This window comes from Mesoplodon mirus (assembly GCF_964341445.2).
Source record: "Mesoplodon mirus genome assembly, chromosome: 3".
Classification (NCBI taxonomy): domain Eukaryota; kingdom Metazoa; phylum Chordata; class Mammalia; order Artiodactyla; family Ziphiidae; genus Mesoplodon; species Mesoplodon mirus.
In genome coordinates, this window is record NC_138978.1 from 6992423 (window position 1) to 7008632 (window position 16210).

Sequence of the window (16210 nt, forward strand, 5' to 3'; positions counted from 1 at the left end):
ATATGTCCATGCCTCTCTTTCGCTTTGTCACAGCTTACCCTTCCCCCTCCCCATATCCTCAAGTCCATTCTCAAGTAGGTCTGTGTCTTTATTCCCGTTTTACCCCTAGGTTCTTCATGACATTTTTTCTGTTTAGTGCTATAGAAGCTCTCTGGGGGCTGCAGTGATAGAGAGGTGTGAAACCCAGCCGCAGTCCCCTGATACCTCAGGGGTTCACCAGGGGAGGTAAATATCGGGACAAGCTCTACAGTGAATGATGCAGATGGTGCTTTGGGGCCGGGGGGGGAGGGGAGGAACGGTGGGCTGGGGTGTCGGGCAGGAGGCAGGCCTCGAAGGGCTTTGCTGTCCTTTAGGGGAGCTGGGTTCCTCCATCTGGAACCCATATGAGAAAAGAGGTGCTCTCCCCACTGCAGTGAGCCTTCGTGGGTCTCGGGGATCCTTCCCAAGCCCCCCATGTTTCCCGTCCCGTCCTCAGCACGGGCTCAGGCCGTGGGTTCCCTCCCTGTGCCCGTGTGTGTTGGGTGTCCTGGAGGGACTGAGGGCTGGGCTGTGCCCTGGCTTCATCTGCAGAGACATGAGCTATAGATCCGGCGCTGAGAGCGCGGGGCGGGATGGGAGGCGGCCTCTGTCCCCCCAGCTGTGGGCCAGAGGCAGGGGCCAGCGCCTCTCTGCCTGGGCTTGACACGGGGTCTTCTCTCCTAGCCCATTTCTGGCAACTCCTTCCCGGGCCCACCCTGGGTTGGGGAAGAGCTGTGACGTCTGGAGTTACCAGTTGGCGTCGTTGCCTCTTATTTCTTCCAGCCCTGCCACACCATCCTTCTTGCTATCTGATGTCATTTGCAGGATCCCTGCGGAGCCAGGGGCTAGGCAAACTGCAGGCCTGCTTATCCTTGCGAAGGTACCTTTGGATGGCGGAGAAAGGAAAACAGAAGGCAAAACAGAAAGGCAGGGAGAGGCCTGGGCAGGTCTGTTTGCCACGGCAGGCCTATGGCAGGGAGTCTCGGGTTTGAACGGCAGTGTAACAGCCGAGGTCCAGGAAGGAGGGTGGCGCCACTCCTCTGCCTTCAGGGCTGCTGTGTGTGACCAAAGCTCAGGCCCTGTTGCCTGCGGGGTGTGGGCTCCGAGCAGTGGGTCTCACTGCTGCTAACCCCAGAGCACGTGCTGCTTCACTTGGCCCAGAGGCAGAGAGAGACGGAGCAGGGCAGGCGGCGAGGACCCCCCAGCCCTGAGGGGCTTGCAGCCAGAGGCGGGTAGTTCAGCCCACTGTCCTCGTCAGAGGTGGCCAGCAGGACTGCGGCTGTCCTGGGTGCTGGGTCTCCCTGGTCGGCCCATCTACCGGCTGGTGGGATCCACAGGCGCCGATGGTGAATGGTGGAATGACCTCCTGCCTCTGGGCTCATCCCCGCGGGTGGGGCTGTGGACCTGGGCCCTCGGTAGCAGTGAGAACGGAGGGTCTCTTCTTCTCTGTGTCTGGGTCTGTCTCTTTCCCTCCCTCCCCCGCCCCACCTTCTGTCTGCCTGTCTCTCTTTCCCCTAGGGCTCGGGGACCCAGAACGACAGGGTTCTCTGCAGCCCGAGGAAGCGGCCTGGTACAGCCCCGTGGCCCCAGCACGGACCCTTGCTTTTCCTTCTGGGTCCTGTTTTGGAGCCCATCCCCCAGGGAGGTCCTGCAGGAGCTGGGGACCCTGCAGCCGCCCCACCATGGCCAGTAGGCCCCGTCCCAGCACATCAGGGCCTCGGCTGTGCCTCCTCGTGGGGTTGGGGGTGGGAGGCTGCAGGAGGAAAGGCTGCCCTCCCCGCCAGAGGTCACCGTGTCTTGATGTCGTTTGATGAGCTCAGCAGGCGAGCTGCCGCAGCAGGACTGAGCGTGGCCAGCAAGCGTCCAGGCAGGATTCCGAGCCGCGTGGTCTGGCCGTTAAGCAGAAGGACAGTGTGGCGGCACTCCCCCTCCCCCACCCCCCTCGCTGACTCCTGTGCCAGGAGGCCCCGGAGGGCCCAGCTCCTGGTGGCAGCCTAGACTGCGGCCTGAGTGCTGGTAAGGGAGGGGCTGCGGGCGCTGGCACTGGGGCTTCTGAGCTGCAAGGTGGTTTGGATGTCTCCCCGACCCCCAGCCCCACCCTCCAGGCCCCCCGGCTGCCCCGCTCCTTCGCCGTGGGAGAGATTTTTCCTCCCTTTCTGCCGTAGCCTCTGGCCCAGAGGAGTTTGCTGCCGTCAAGGCTGCTGCGTGGGCAGGAGCGGGAGAGAGCAAAGGGGAGGCGGGAGGAGAAGTGGTCCTTCTGCAGACCCAGCGCCCAGCTCGCTCTCAGCCTCATCTGGGGTACCCCTCTAGGGAGTCCCTGTCCAGTGAGCCCCTGAGAGTCACAGAAACCCTGGGTACCTGCCGGGGTCTCCTGAAGCAGCACTCCGGGCCGTCCAAAGAGTGACCTTGGCTGGGCCACTAGCCTGTGTGTGGAGGTGACCCCTGCCGGCCCTCATCGCGGCCACTGGGAAGGGCTGTGCTGAAAGGGGGGCTGGTCGCTCATGGGCTGAGGTGCAGCCGTGCAGGCCAGGCTGCCCTTTCTTCCGGGGGTGCTGGGACATGGTCCCAGGTCGGTGGCCCCCCGGAACCCGAGCTCCTAACCACTGCGCCTGCAGCGTCCGTCTGTCCAGGCTGTCGGCAGTGGGCCTTCCTGCCAGGATGTGCTCGGGCTGTCTCTCTGCTGCCCTAGATTCCCCTCTGGCTGGAAGCCTCTTTTTTTTTTTGCAGGGGAAAGGAGGGAGACTTCCTGAGGACAGTGTAGCTGTCACTGCTTTGGGAGGGTCCCCGTTCAGACATTGGCATGATGCACGTTGACCTCTGAGGGTTGGAGTGATCATTCCGTACCCCTCACTGAGGGACCAAGGCAGCCGGCATCCTCCCAGGTACGCACCAGCTGTCTCGCCTCCCAGCCTGGTGTGTGAGGAGGGGCTGAGAGGTCGCTCAGCTCTCCTTCCAGCCGTCTGTAGGGCTGTCTGCAAGGTGAGCCCAGGGCAGCTGCCGGGCCTCCAGCCCGTGGACCCTCACTCTCCTTGGCCCTCCGCCTTTTTATGTTTAGTGGTCCCAGAAGCTACTGGTAGAGATGGCAGCTGGCTTTTAGTTTTGTTTTGTTTTGCTGGGAAAATCCGGATCTCCCACAGTGTAGAGGCAATGAGGAGGGAGTTTCTGGTCCCAGATCTGAAGGCTACATCTTCAGCACGATCTCTACATAATGATGGTAACCCCTGTTACCTCTCTCTTGGGATTCTTTTAAGGATTAAAGCAGATAATGTGCATGGAAATACTCTACAAATGGAGATGCTGTTCTCCTTCCAGGTTGGCAGGGAGTGGAAGCAGCAGTGTTCTCCGTCTCTCTGGGCTCCACGTGGCTTGTAGGTGACTTGTGTTGGGTTATATAAAGACCTGTAATTGATCTGCAGTTTCTCTCTTATGTCCTTTTTTTTTTTTTTTTTTTTTGCGGTACACGGGCCTCTCACTGTTGTGGCCTCTCCCGTTGCGGAGCACAGGCTCCGGACGCGCAGGCTCGGCGCCCATGGCTCACGGGCCCAGCCGCTCCGTGGCATGTGGGATCCTCCCGGACCGGGGCACGAACCCGTGTCCCCTGCATCGGCAGGCGGACTCTCAACCACTGTGCCACCAGGGAAGCCCTCTTATGTCCATTTTTCACATAATATTATCTCTCTCTCTCACGTATGTATTTAAATTTCCATGTATTGACACTTTGTGTAATATATACCTTTCAGTAGCTCTGTGTTTCTGTTCAGTTCTGTTTATATCACAGAATATGCATTATTCTATTATTAGGCATCTCAGTTTCCACTTTTTGCTATTTTAAATAGTACTTTGCACGCTTAAAAAAATTAAGATACGATTGACATACCATAAAATTTACCCTTTTTTAAAGCGTACACTTCAGTAGTTTTTAATATATTCACACAGTCACGCAACCATTATCTAATTCTGGAACATTTATGAGTGTTCTAAAAAGTGTTTCTTCTTAAAGTATACTTCTGAAGTGGAATGACTAGGCCAGAAGGGTGAACACGACTTCATGGCAGTTATTACATCTTATGGGACTGTTTTCCAGAAAATTCGCAACAGCAGCGTCCATCACTAGTGGTATTCCTACAGCTTTGCCCACGTCGGGCGCCCCCGTCTCCCCTGTTCCTGCCGGTTTGGTAGGTTTGCAGCAGCTCTTCTCAGGCGTGTGGGACACAGATGCTTCTGCCCCACGTGGGGTGCCGCCCCGTGAGGTTTCAGAGGGCAGCACGACCAAGGGGCAAAGTGATGGGTCTCCCGTGCTTGTGGTCCTGTGACGTGCACGAGCTCTGGGTTTCAACAGTTTGGGAGCCAAGTTCATAGGGGTCTTTGTTCCTGTCGTCCCACCTGGTCATGCTTTTTTCTGTCCTTGTTCGTGTATTGATGGGCTTTTACCCCTCAGCTTTCAACCTAGGAAGGATGCGAGGAGTCATTATGGATCCTTTTCAGGAAACATCAGTCCACAATAACTGGTGGTAGCCAGAAGAAATCACATTGTTGGGTGCCATCAGGAGGACCAGCCCCGACCTTCCTCTCCCTGCCTGTCCTCTCCCCCATGAGGTGCCAGCCCTGGGCCTGATCACTCCACGTTAACTGGAAGTACAGCTAAGCAGGAAAGGATCAAAGTCCACAAACGTATGGGCTGTGCTACACACAGGCGTACCTCCACCCCATCCCGAAGCTTGAGATTACGGAGTGAAGGAAGCTCTCTTTTGCACAGCGGCTAGTAAACCTATGAATGCGTTCTCCCCAGGAGTGAGAGAGGATAAAGATAGGAAGGGGGCCCCTTAGGGATTTGCTGAACTAATGACTAGTAAGCAGAGAACAGGGCTTTTTAAGACTCTGCTGTATTCTCTCCATAAAGAATTCATCTGTTCTCAAAGCTTTAATTATCCTCTTTACACTCTTTAATCTCCTGTATTTCATTGATTCTAAGACACACATTTTTACATATTTGAACCTCTCTAAAGCTGGGTTTACCATTGACGGGGTGATATCGTTGAATTGGCAGCCTGTTTCTTAGTGGTGACAACATAATGATGCTTTCACCATCATTGGCATCTTTGATGTGATGAGATTTAGTCTGTCTCCAGCATTCATTGCCTTCCCAAGCCCTAGTATCACACCTCCAGCTACCCTTGAGATATTTTCACCGGGTGTGTATCACCACGTCAGACCCAGCAGATTTAGAACTTAAACCATCATGGCATTTTTCTCATGAAATACCGTCTGCTTTTTCTAACTTCTTTATTTTCAAATGGTAACCATTCTCTGAGTTGCCCAGCTGGTAGCCTTTCTCTCACAGCCCCTGTAATAATAATGCCGGCCAATGTTTATTAGTGTTTCCTGCATGCCAGGCACTGTTCCAAGCCCCATTAATCCTCACAGCAGCCCTACAAGGCAGGTACTGTGACCAGTCCTCTTTTATATGTGATGTAGAGCCACTCGCCCGGGGTCACAGGGCTGAAAGGTGGCAGAGTGGGTACTTGAACCCGAGCAGCCTGGTTCCAGAGACTCCAGATCACAACTCTTGCACTGCCTTTCATGGATCCAGCCAGTGACCATGCAGTCTTCACTCATGCACTGAATAATGTCTCTGTGTTACACTGTTTGCTCCGGCCCTTGTTACTTCCTTTGATTGCAGCAAAAGCTGCCCCGTTTCCACCAGTCCCCTCTCTGTTCATCTTGCCAATCAGAGATGGCTTAATCTTCCCACAGCGCCTCCTTCAGGGGTCCACTTCCCTACTCTTAACACCTTTTTAAAAAAACTTTTATTGATATACAACTCACACATCATACAGTTCACTTATTTAAAGTTTACAATTCAGTGGGTTTCGGTGTATTCACAGAGCTGTGCATCCGTCACCACGATCAATTTTAGAACATTTTCATCACCCCGCAAAAGAAGCTCTGTACCTCTGGTTTCCCCCTGCCCCAGCCCCTGGCAACTGTTAACTTACTCTCTGTCTCTATGGATTTGCCTATTCTGGACATTTCATGTAAATAGAATATACAATATGTGACTTTCTGTGTCTGGCTTCTCTCACTAAGCATAATGTTTTCAGGGTTCTCTGTGTCAGTGCTTCATTTCCTTTTCTTGCTGAATAACATTGTGTGGATGGATGTACCACATTTTATCCATTTACCAGTTGGTGGACATTTGGGTTGGTTCTACTTTTTGGCTATTGTGAAGGGAACTTTATTTTTATTTATTTATTTATTTATGGCTGCGTTGGGTCTTCGTTGCTGCGCGCGGGCTTTCTCTAGTTGTGGCGAGCGGGGGCTACTTTTCGTTGCGGTGAGCGGGCTTCTCATTGCAGTGGCTTCTCTTGTTGCGGAGCATGGGCTCTAGGCGCGTGGGCTTCAGTAGTTGTGGCTCATGGGCTATAGAGCACAAGCTCAGTAGTTGTGGCGCATGGGCTTAGTTGCTCCGTGGCATGTGGGATCTTCCCGGACCAGGGATCGAGCCCGTGTCCCCTGCATTGGCAGGCGGATTCTTAACCACTGCGCCACCAGGGAAGCCCTTGGCTATTGTGAATAACGCTGCTCTGAACATTCATGTACAAGTTTTTACGTGGACATATGTTTTCATTTCTCTTGGGTATGCACCTAGGAGTGGAATTGCTGGATCATACAGTAACTCTGTTTAACTGGTGAGGTCAAGAACTTTTAATAGCTCCTCAAACCCCTCCGTCTAGTTTCCAAAGCCCTTTCCATCTGTTCTCGATATCTGCTATTCCGAATCGCAACCTGGCCACTTCTGCCAGACCAGGCTCACCCTCACCATCTGACCTGCGTGTCGGGGCCTCTGACCTCCGGCTCATGCTTCTCACCCCAGCTAGGACATGGTCCAGGGGCAGAGTCAGCCCACACATATATTTCTTTGAGACACACAACAGTTTAAAAAATCTGAATTATTTGAGCTAGTGAGATGATACTTAATGATGCAGATTTTCATGTTCTCTAAAAATTGCAAGATTTGGTCACTGTGGGCCCACATACCTGTGAGGTACCCCCCACCGGACTGCAGCTGAGGGGCACAGCCCTACCTTGTCCTTCTCACACCTTTCCTGGCCTGCTAGGTGCTGGGGTCCCTGACCTCTTACCTAGACCATCCCTCCAAGACCCAGCTCGGCCTGCTGCTTTGACCGTCGCGCTCCACTTCCGAAAGCCGCTGGAGCTCGCGCTGCTCGGCTCCACACAGGAGGCTGTTCAGATGGGAGTGCTGGGCAGCTACAGGGGGGCTGTGACAGCACGAAGAACTGCAGGCTCTGGGGCCAGCTGCCTGGGTGCAAATCTCATGTTTACCCCCTTCTACCGGCTGTGTGACCTTGGGCCAGTTACCTGACTTCTCTGAACCTCAGTTTCCTTACATTTTAAAATGGGGGTAGCAGTAGGACCCCTTTATCTGTTGTTACTGTGAGGGGTAAATGGACTGATATACATCTGTTATTATTAATATTATCCTTACTGTCTTTTTCCTGATGTCTTCTCAGTGATGGTTTGTGAACTTTGGAGACCAGACCGCGGCGGGGCTGGGAGCTCAGCCATGGCTTCTCAGCGGCGGTCACGCCGGGCTGGTTGTCCTGTGCGTCTGGGGTTCTGCCTCCTCGGCCAGAGCTGCCGCCTCATGCTCCAGCCCTGAGGACGAGGGCACCTTCCCACGAGCTGGCTGTGGGCCTCACTTCCTGCCCCGCAGCGCTGGTGCCGCCACCAGGCCTGGCCTGTGGGGCTGAACTCGGGGCACGTGGTCCCTGCTCACCATCCAGCTGGCTTGAGAGAGATGGTGAGCTGGGTCAGGGCAGGTGGGCCGGGCAGGTCTGAACCGGGAGCCACTTCTTTTTGTTTGTTTGAATTAAATATTGACCGGATAAAAAAGAATGCTTACACAATCTAGGGAAGATATGCAGAACTACGTGTGACGAATGCCAGGGTACCTGCCAACCTTGTGTCCCTCCCCCAGATTCTATCCCAGTCCCTGTCCTTTGCATTCCAAGTTTCAGGTGGACTTTCCCCTTGCTTCTCTTTATTGTTTCTATGTGTGTCCGGTTCCCTAAACAACGCGCTGTTTCATTTCGAAGAACCGTCACACTGTGTGTGTGTGAGAGTTGAGTCTTTCTGTCCCTTTAACCTGCATTCACCATAATCTCTCCAGATCTATCTTTTAATAACTGACTTTATTTCCAACTGTTCCTAATCCATAAAACCCATCTATGGAATTTCTGATTTCCCCTTATATTTTTCATTGATTGAAATTCTGTTTATTCTGGTCATTTTATGTCATATTTTCAAACTGAATTTTTATCAGAGCAATCAGGTTTCTCTCAGCATTGTGCCTTTGAGGTTGATTCCTGACGATGTGTGTGTGTTCACTTTCTCGGCCATACAGTGTTCTGCGATGTGACTGCAGCAGAGCAGTGCTCAGGATGCAGCAGGGAGCAGACAGATGCAGTCCTACTTTGGTGGAGCTTCAAGGGTTCCAGGGAAGACAGATAAACAGGCACCAAGTCAGTCAGGTGAACTGGCCAAAGACAGGACCCCCAGGAGGAGAGGCCAAGAGGTCGGTAAAAATCTCCTAGAAGCTGAGACCCGAAGGAAGAGTAGGAGTTGCTGGGTGGGAGAGCTGGTCCCGTCTTACAGGCGGTGCTCATGAACCTTGGGTAAATGATTGCTCTTCCTATTGTGATGTCGCCTTTTTCTGTACGTAAGGCTGTGATTGGCCCAAATCTTGGCAAGTCAGCTGAATGTGAACATGTCGTCTGAGCTGTTGTGCATTTGAACCCTAAGCCTTTAGACCACTGCGTTGTATGTACTGGAGTCACTGATAATCAGAGTTCATGCCGAGGTCTGGAGGAGGGAGAGTAACGTGTGTGGTTAACCAGCTTCTGACTCTGCTTGTCCTAGCCCTGGGCCTCTGATTCTTTCTTCTTGCGTAGAGCCAGGACAGTCGTGGTACCCTCCATGCGGGACCTCGTGGGTGTGACGGGGACAGTCGTGGTACCTCCGTGCGGGATCTCGTGGGTGTGACCAGGGGGCGGGTGCCTAGCATCTCCGCACTGTCCCGGGCACAGCAGGCGTCGGTGTTGTCACTGCCAGGCTCTGTGATCAGTGTTCGGTGTGTCCCCCTCTTTTAGCCTCTCAGTAACTGTCCACCGGGCAACTTGCCGTCTCCACCTATATGTCTTAAGCTTAAACACACCTAAAACGGAGCTCCTGGTTTCCCCTCCACCAGACCATCCGTCTCCTAGTCTCCTCATCTCAGTCGATGCCGCCGCTGCCCATCTTTGCTCAGGCCCGAGTCCTAGGCGTTGTCTTTGGTCCCTCCTTGCTCGCGCTTACCGCATCAGTAAGCGGGTCCAGTCAGTTCTGACCCCAGAAAGCATCGTCCGCTCCCTCCAGCTGCCTTGTTGATGCCACTTCAGGCCAGGCCCCACCGTCTCCCCCTGGGCAACCGCACAGCCTCCTCCTCGGTCTCCTGCTTCTGTAGCCACTCTCCCCGCAGCAGGCCGGGCATCCGTGAATGTGCGGAAGAGCTTGATGTGTGCTGCCTGAGACCCTCCAGTGGCTTCCCCTGAGCTTAGACACAAGTCCAGCCTCGTCCCCAGGTGCTTCGAGCCCTGCCCTCCTGCCTGCTCTCCCGCTCACCTCCTTCTGGGCGCCTGGCAGCCGAGCTTGTTCCTGCCTCAAGGCTTTCCCTCTCGAAGCTCCCCTCCATCCGGAATGTTCTCCCCAGCTTCTTTTTTTTTTTTTTTTTTTTTCGGTACGCGGGCCTCTCACTGTTGTGGCCTCTCCCGTTGCGGAGCACAGGCTCCGGACGCGCAGGCTCAGCGGCCATGGCTCACGGGCCCAGCCTATCTGCGGCATGTGGGATCTTCCTGGACCGGGGCACGAACCCGTGTCCCCTGCATCGGCAGGCAGACTCTCAACCACTGCGCCACCAGGGAAGCCCCTCCCCAGCTTCTTGCAGGGCTGCCTCTTCAGGTCTCAGAGGGGCCCGCCCGTTCCCTTCTGTCATGAGCTCTGTCTGTAATGTCTTTGTTGGCTTTTCTCCCTCCCATCTTTCCTCCCTCCCTCCCTCCCACTCACTGTAAGCTGCGGGCAAGGACCTGTCTGTTGCCCGGTGCCTCGTGCGCTTGGTAGGGGGTGGCAGTGAGCCCCATTTGATGGCAGGATGCAGAGCAGAGACTCAGAAGTCAGGTAACTCGTCAGGGTCGTGCGCTAGTAGGCCGCCCAGGCCCTCGCTGTAACGCGCAGGGCCACACCTGCCGGCCAGGGCCCAGGATCCGCGCGTGCAGTCTGGCGTCTGCGGGGACCAGAGCCTTCCCCAGGCAGGTGCCTGTAGACGCCCAAGGGGCCTGACACCTCCTGGCAGAACGGTTCTCGTTGAAGGGAGGTGGCTCAGAGTCGCCCGCGCTCCTTCCCCCACCTGTGCTGCCCTGTGGCCCGCTCTCCGCACTGGGGACCCGAAGCACAGGCGGGGCTCCTGGCACTCGTCGGGGAGCTGCTTACGACCTTCGCCCTCCTCCCGCTCAGGTCGCACCAGCTTCTACGAGGAGTACGGCGTCATCGGCGATGTCCTGCAGAACCACCTGACCGAGATCCTCATGCTGGTGGCCATGGAGCTGCCCCTCAACATCAGCAGCTCGGAGGCGGTGCTGGGGCACAAGCTCCAGGCCTTCCGGGCCCTGCGGGGCCTGCAGAGGGGCAGTGCTGTCGTGGGCCAGTACCAGGCTTACCGTGGGCAGGTGCGCAGAGAGCTGCAGAAGCCAGACAGCTTCCACAGCCTGACACCGACCTTTGCAGGTGGGCTCCGGGGCTGGGCGCGGGCTGCTGGGCCGCCCCCACCCATATCCCCCAGACGGAAGCACTGCTCCCAACCCGGACGCCCTTCAGGTTGGGTTGGAAGGGACTTGAAGTGGGGTTTTCACAAGGGTGCTCAGTGGTGAGTAAGAAGTGCCCCTGCCTCTCTGACTTCCCAAGAGCTCAGAGCAGCAGGTCACCTGCTGGCTCCCTGTGGGCGGAGGACACCTCAGTGGCGGTCTCCATTCAGTCCACGTCCACGGATCCTGCCGGGGCTCGCCAGTCTGGGCTCAGACCTGGCTTTGCCCTTGTGGAGCCTACATCAGCCCCCAGAGAGGCTGCAGACCCGCCTGCTGCAGCCGGGGGCACCCCCAGCGGGCAGGCACCACGCTGGTCAGGCAGATGCCCAGCGGGGCCATCCTCTGGACACTTCCACAGGCTCAGAGCTTTCTGGGGGAAGCTGGCTCCCTGCCACTGAGATAACAGCCGCCACAGCCAGAGCAGCAGCTGCTTGTCGGGCACTGACCACGTGCCTGGCACTTTCTATACATTATCTCATTTAATCCTCACGTGTACAGACGCGTCAGGCAGGTGTGATTATCATGCCCCTCTAGAGGTGAGGAATGGTGAGGCTCAGTCAAGTGGCCAAAACTTGCCCGAGGTCACGCAGAGGTAGTACGTGGGCGAACCAGGCTTGCAACTCGAGTCCGGAGGGCACTCGGCATCCGGCTCTTACCGCCGTGGTCCCCGCTGCAGGTCTCCTCACCTGCACGGCAGTTCCCCACTGGCCTGTGGCTGAGAGCCCTGTCCACCCTCCCCTTCTCCCTGTATGTGACGGCCTCAGCGCGTCCTGAGGGCTCTGCAAACAGGAAGGAAGTCCGTTTCCCTAGGAACCCACACCCCCTCGGTCAGGATCGCCGCTGCCTTGCCCACCCTCCTTGAGACTCTTCTCGGAGCCTCTGGGTTGGAGCCTCTCAGTCCAGTTCCCCTTTGCTTGGGGACGATGACTCTGAGAGGCGCCTCAGGGAGCTGGGTGTCCGAGGTGGCCCCAGAGGCTGCTTTTCAAGCACCAACTGGGCAGAGAAGGTAACAGAAGAGGTGAAAGATGGGGGCGAGGCCAGGGGTGCCCAGAGGAGGGCTCGGAGAGGGGAAGGCTTGCTGGCAGGAAGGAAAGGAGAGGAAGGCGAGTGGGCCGAGAGGACCTGGTTCTTAGGCTGGAGCATCACCTCCACTGTTCCCCTGTCACCCCAGGCATCCTCGTGCACATAGACAACCTTCGCTGGGAGGGTGTCCCTTTCATCCTGATGTCCGGCAAAGCCTTGGATGAGAGAGTGGGCTACGTGCGGATCTTGTTCAAGGACCGGGCGTACTGTGCCCAGAGCGAGAAGCGCTGGGTCCCGGCCCAGAGCCACTGCCTTCCTCAGCAGATCATCTTCTACATTGGCCACGGTGAGCTGGGCGGCCCAGCCGTGCTGGTCAGCAGGAACCTGTTCAGGCCCTCCCTGCCCTCTGCCAGCTGGAAGGAGGTGGAGGGCCAGCCTGGGCTTCGCCTCTTCGGCCGCCCTCTGTCTGATTACTACGCCTACAGCCCTGTGAGGGAGCAGGACGCCTACTCCATCCTCATCTCTCGTATCTTCCACCGCCGGAAGGACTCCTTCATCACCGTGGAGAACTTGCTGGCTTCCTGGGTCTTCTGGACGCCCTTGCTGGACAGCCTGGCCCACGAGGTCCCACGCCTCTACCCAGGAGGAGCGGAGAACGGACACCTGTTGGACTTTGAGTTCGGTGGCAGCCACTTGTCCTTCTCCCAGCCGCCGCCGGAGCAGCTGGTGCCGGGGCCGGATTCTGCTCCCATGCCCAGCGACTTCCAGGTTCTCGGGGCCAAGTACCGAGACAGCCCGCTGATATCGGCCTGGCCGGAGGAGCTGATCACCAGGCTGGCCGGCGACATCGAGGCTGCAGCTGTGCAGGCTGTGAGGCGCTTTGGCGAGTTCCACCTGGCACTCTCGGGCGGCTCAAGCCCCGTGGCCCTGTTCCAGCAGCTGGCCATGGGGCACTACGGCTTCCCCTGGGCCCACACACACCTGTGGCTGGTGGACGAGCGCTGCGTCCCGCTCTGGGACCCCGAGTCCAACTTCCAGGGTCTGCAGGCTCACCTGCTGCAGCATGTGCATGTCCCCTACTACAACGTCCACCCCATGCCCGTGCACCGGCGCCAGCGGCTCTGTGCCGAGGAGGACCAGGGCGCCCAGGCCTATGCCGAGGAGATCTCCACCCTGGTGACCAATAGCAGCTTCGACCTGGTGCTGCTGGGCATGGGCACCGACGGGCACACGGCCTCCCTCTTCCCTCAGTCACCCGTCGGCCTGGACGGCCAGCAGCTGGTGGTGCTGACCACGAGCCCCTCCAGCCCGCGCCGGCGCATGAGCCTCAGCCTGCCCATCATCAACCGCGCCCACAAGGTGGCAGTCCTGGTCATGGGCCGGATGAAGCGCGAGATCGCCATGCTGGTGAGCCGCGTGGGCCGCGAGCCTAAGAAGTGGCCCATCTCGGGCGTCCTGCCTGACTCTGGCCAGCTGGTGTGGTACATGGACTATGACGCGTTTCTGGGGTGACGGTGCCTTTGCCCGTCGCTCGCCCCCACGCTCTCCTTCACCCGTCCTCTCTCCGCCCTCTCAGTCCTGCCCCAGCCTGCGTGCCCTGCTCTCTGGAATCTGATGCCTCGTGGTCAGGCTCCCGGAGACAAAGGACAAAGCCCCTCCCCAGCCCCTGTGACCGCCCCCGCCTAGTGGTGGCGGGTACACACCGGAACAAGGAAGAAATGGAATCTGTGCTCTTGAGAAGCTTCAAATCCAAGTCAGGAGAGAAATGTCCACCTTTAGAAAAGACCTGCAGCAGTTACATGTGAACACCAACCAGCGCAAAATAGGACGGTCTGAAAGCTCCCCGCGTGAGCAGGAATGTGGTGGGCCGAGGTTCATGGGGGGTTTCCTGCCGGCCGGGACCCTTCGACCGGCTGTGGTGGAAAAGCAGAACGTGGATGGTAGAGAGCAGCAGCCCGGCACCAGTGGCCCTGCGCCCCCCCCAGAGCAGGCCGCTGGGAGCCCGCACCCTCCTCCATCCCCTTCTTCCTGAGCCTCTGACTCACCTGCTGTCCTGTCTCCTCCGGGGCCACCTCCACCTGCTCTGCATCTCGGCTCTCTTTCTTTTCAGTCCCGACCATGGAGATCTTCCCACCCCCTCTCTGTTTCTTTGCTGTCCCTCAGACACCCCATTAATGGACAGATGATGATGACAGTAACACGGTGACAAACAAGATGTTAAAGTGGATCCAGAAATCGTGCGACTGTGGTTTGCAGCTCCTTTTCTCAGTAGATGGATTTCTCTGATGGCAGGAGGCTCTGGTTCCCCAGCTCTGTCAGGGAAGACCACTGCCCCCACGCTTGCGCTCCTGTCCCCAGCCAACTCTGCGTGAAACACGCTGGAGATAGATGATCAGGCCATTCCAGGGATCCCAGAGTTAGGAGGGTCCTTTGTGTCTCAGGGAACTTCCCAGTGAGTGTTTCCACTCTCGGTGTCCCCTCTTGTTTTGCCTGGGAAGATCCAGTTAAATCTTTCTCTGACGGTGACATCTCATTTGGTGGGAGAGATGTGACATCAGGTGATCGCGACCATCCAGGTGCTCTGATCTGACCAGGCTGAGCCAGGCCTCCCTGGTGGGGCCCTGCAGCTCATGTCAGCACTGGCTGCCCACGACCGTCTCAGGGACTTGACTGATGGTCAGCGCCGAGGGCGGCCGCCGCCTGCCCTTCTCATACTACCTCGTGGCGGCATTGGCCTCCTGACTGCCGGTCCCTCCTGCCAGCAGCGCTCACCTCACCACTAACGCGTTGCTGAAGATCTGGGGGAAACCAACAAGCTTCTCGTTAAGAATAGGTGGGTAGTCCGCTCCTGAGAAGCCATGGGTCAGTAATACCTGTTTTTCTGAAACCCCCAAGGCAGGGGCGTCTCCAAAATTCTTTTTTAAAAATCAAGCTTCTCAGGACACTTCTTTTGTGTTTTTTTGGCTGCATTGGGTCTTCATTGCTGCTCGGGCTTTCTCTAGTTGGGGCGAGCGGGGACTACTCTTCGTTGTGGTGCACTGGCTTCTCTTGTTGTGGAGCAGGGGCTCTAGGCGCACGGGCTTCAGTAGTTGCAGCACGTGGGCTCAGTAGTTGCAGCACATGGGCTCAGTAGTTGTGGCTCACAGGCTCTAGAGCGCAGGCTCAGTAGTTGTGGTGCACGGGCTTAGTTGCTCCGCGGCATGTGGGATCTTCCTGGACCAGGGCTCGAACCCGTGTCCCCTGCATTGGCAGGTGTATTCTTAACCACTGAGCCACCAGGGGAGCCCTCTCAGAACACATTTTTTATTTCAACTTCCCACATAGCCATGTCCCCAAGATATGTCAATAAAGGATAAGACAGGTATTTCCGTGTAACTGTTTCCCCATCTTATAGTCACATTTTATATCAGGCAGATACATCTGATCAGGCAGATACAAAGTGTCAAGGTCACAACAAGGGCTTTCCTGGGTGAGAAGGAGCATCATGAAATCTGTTTCTCTACATTTGATTGTTTACACTTTCTTCAAGGCAATTTACACTTCTTCAAGAATTTAAAAGAGTTCTTGCTGTGATTTGAGATGTGTGCGTGTGAGGTGGGCGCTGGCCGGGGGCCCTGCACCTGTTGAAATTTGGCTTCCCCTGGTCTCCAACGACCCGGTCCAGACAGGACATCTCTCTTTAGGCCAAGAGAGCTCACCTTGGCCAAAAAGTGCACAGTGCCGGGGTCAGGAAGTCTCCTCCCTTTCTGAAGAGTCAGTATTTTAGCTTTGATGCACCTGGTGGGCCGGCCTGCAGGAGCGGACACGTGGTCGTCGCCCGAGTGCCGCCTCTGGCCACGTGGGGGCGCCCTCGCACCATCCCTGCTGTCTGGAGCGCAGAGGCGTTTCTCCTCCGCGCAGGTTCCTGCGCTTCCCCGGCCCCTTGGTTCTGAGCAACGCCCCCACCCCCACTCCCCAGGCCCCCCGGCCCCGCCCCCGCCGTTGTTCTTTAGTAACTTCTTCCTCTGCGAGAAAGAAGGGGACCTCCACATACCTGAGTGTCATTGCAAGACCATTTCTGAATAATAGTGAGTCACTGCGGGCCTGAGCCTGGCACGTCCTATTTTCAGAGGAGCGCCTTGCCTCAAAATGTACTTTCATCTGTGGAGAGCGCCTCTAGGGGCAGGGGCCGGTGTCCTTTCCGGAATCGAGTGCTGTCTTAAAGTCACGCTAGGAAGATCCACTGGGAGACACTGTTGTATTCCTGCTTCCAC

The 16210-nt window shown here is 56.7% G+C and overlaps 1 protein-coding gene across 4 annotated transcripts in view; it reads left to right on the forward strand.

Annotated features, from left to right (window-relative positions):
- H6PD (hexose-6-phosphate dehydrogenase/glucose 1-dehydrogenase) overlaps positions 1–14197 on the forward strand; it is a gene marked incomplete at its 5' end in the record, with an annotated part of 34069 nt that extends 19872 nt beyond the window's left edge. For all 4 annotated transcript variants that reach the window (XM_082612307.1, XM_082612304.1, XM_082612306.1 and 1 more), the window contains 2 exons: positions 10588–10857; positions 12106–14197. In XM_082612307.1, the coding sequence (XP_082468433.1) occupies positions 10588–10857; positions 12106–13469 (1634 nt within the window). In that variant the 3' untranslated portion in view covers positions 13470–14197. The remainder of the gene's footprint in view (positions 1–10587; positions 10858–12105) is intronic.
- Between the last annotated feature and the right edge of the window lie 2013 nt (positions 14198–16210).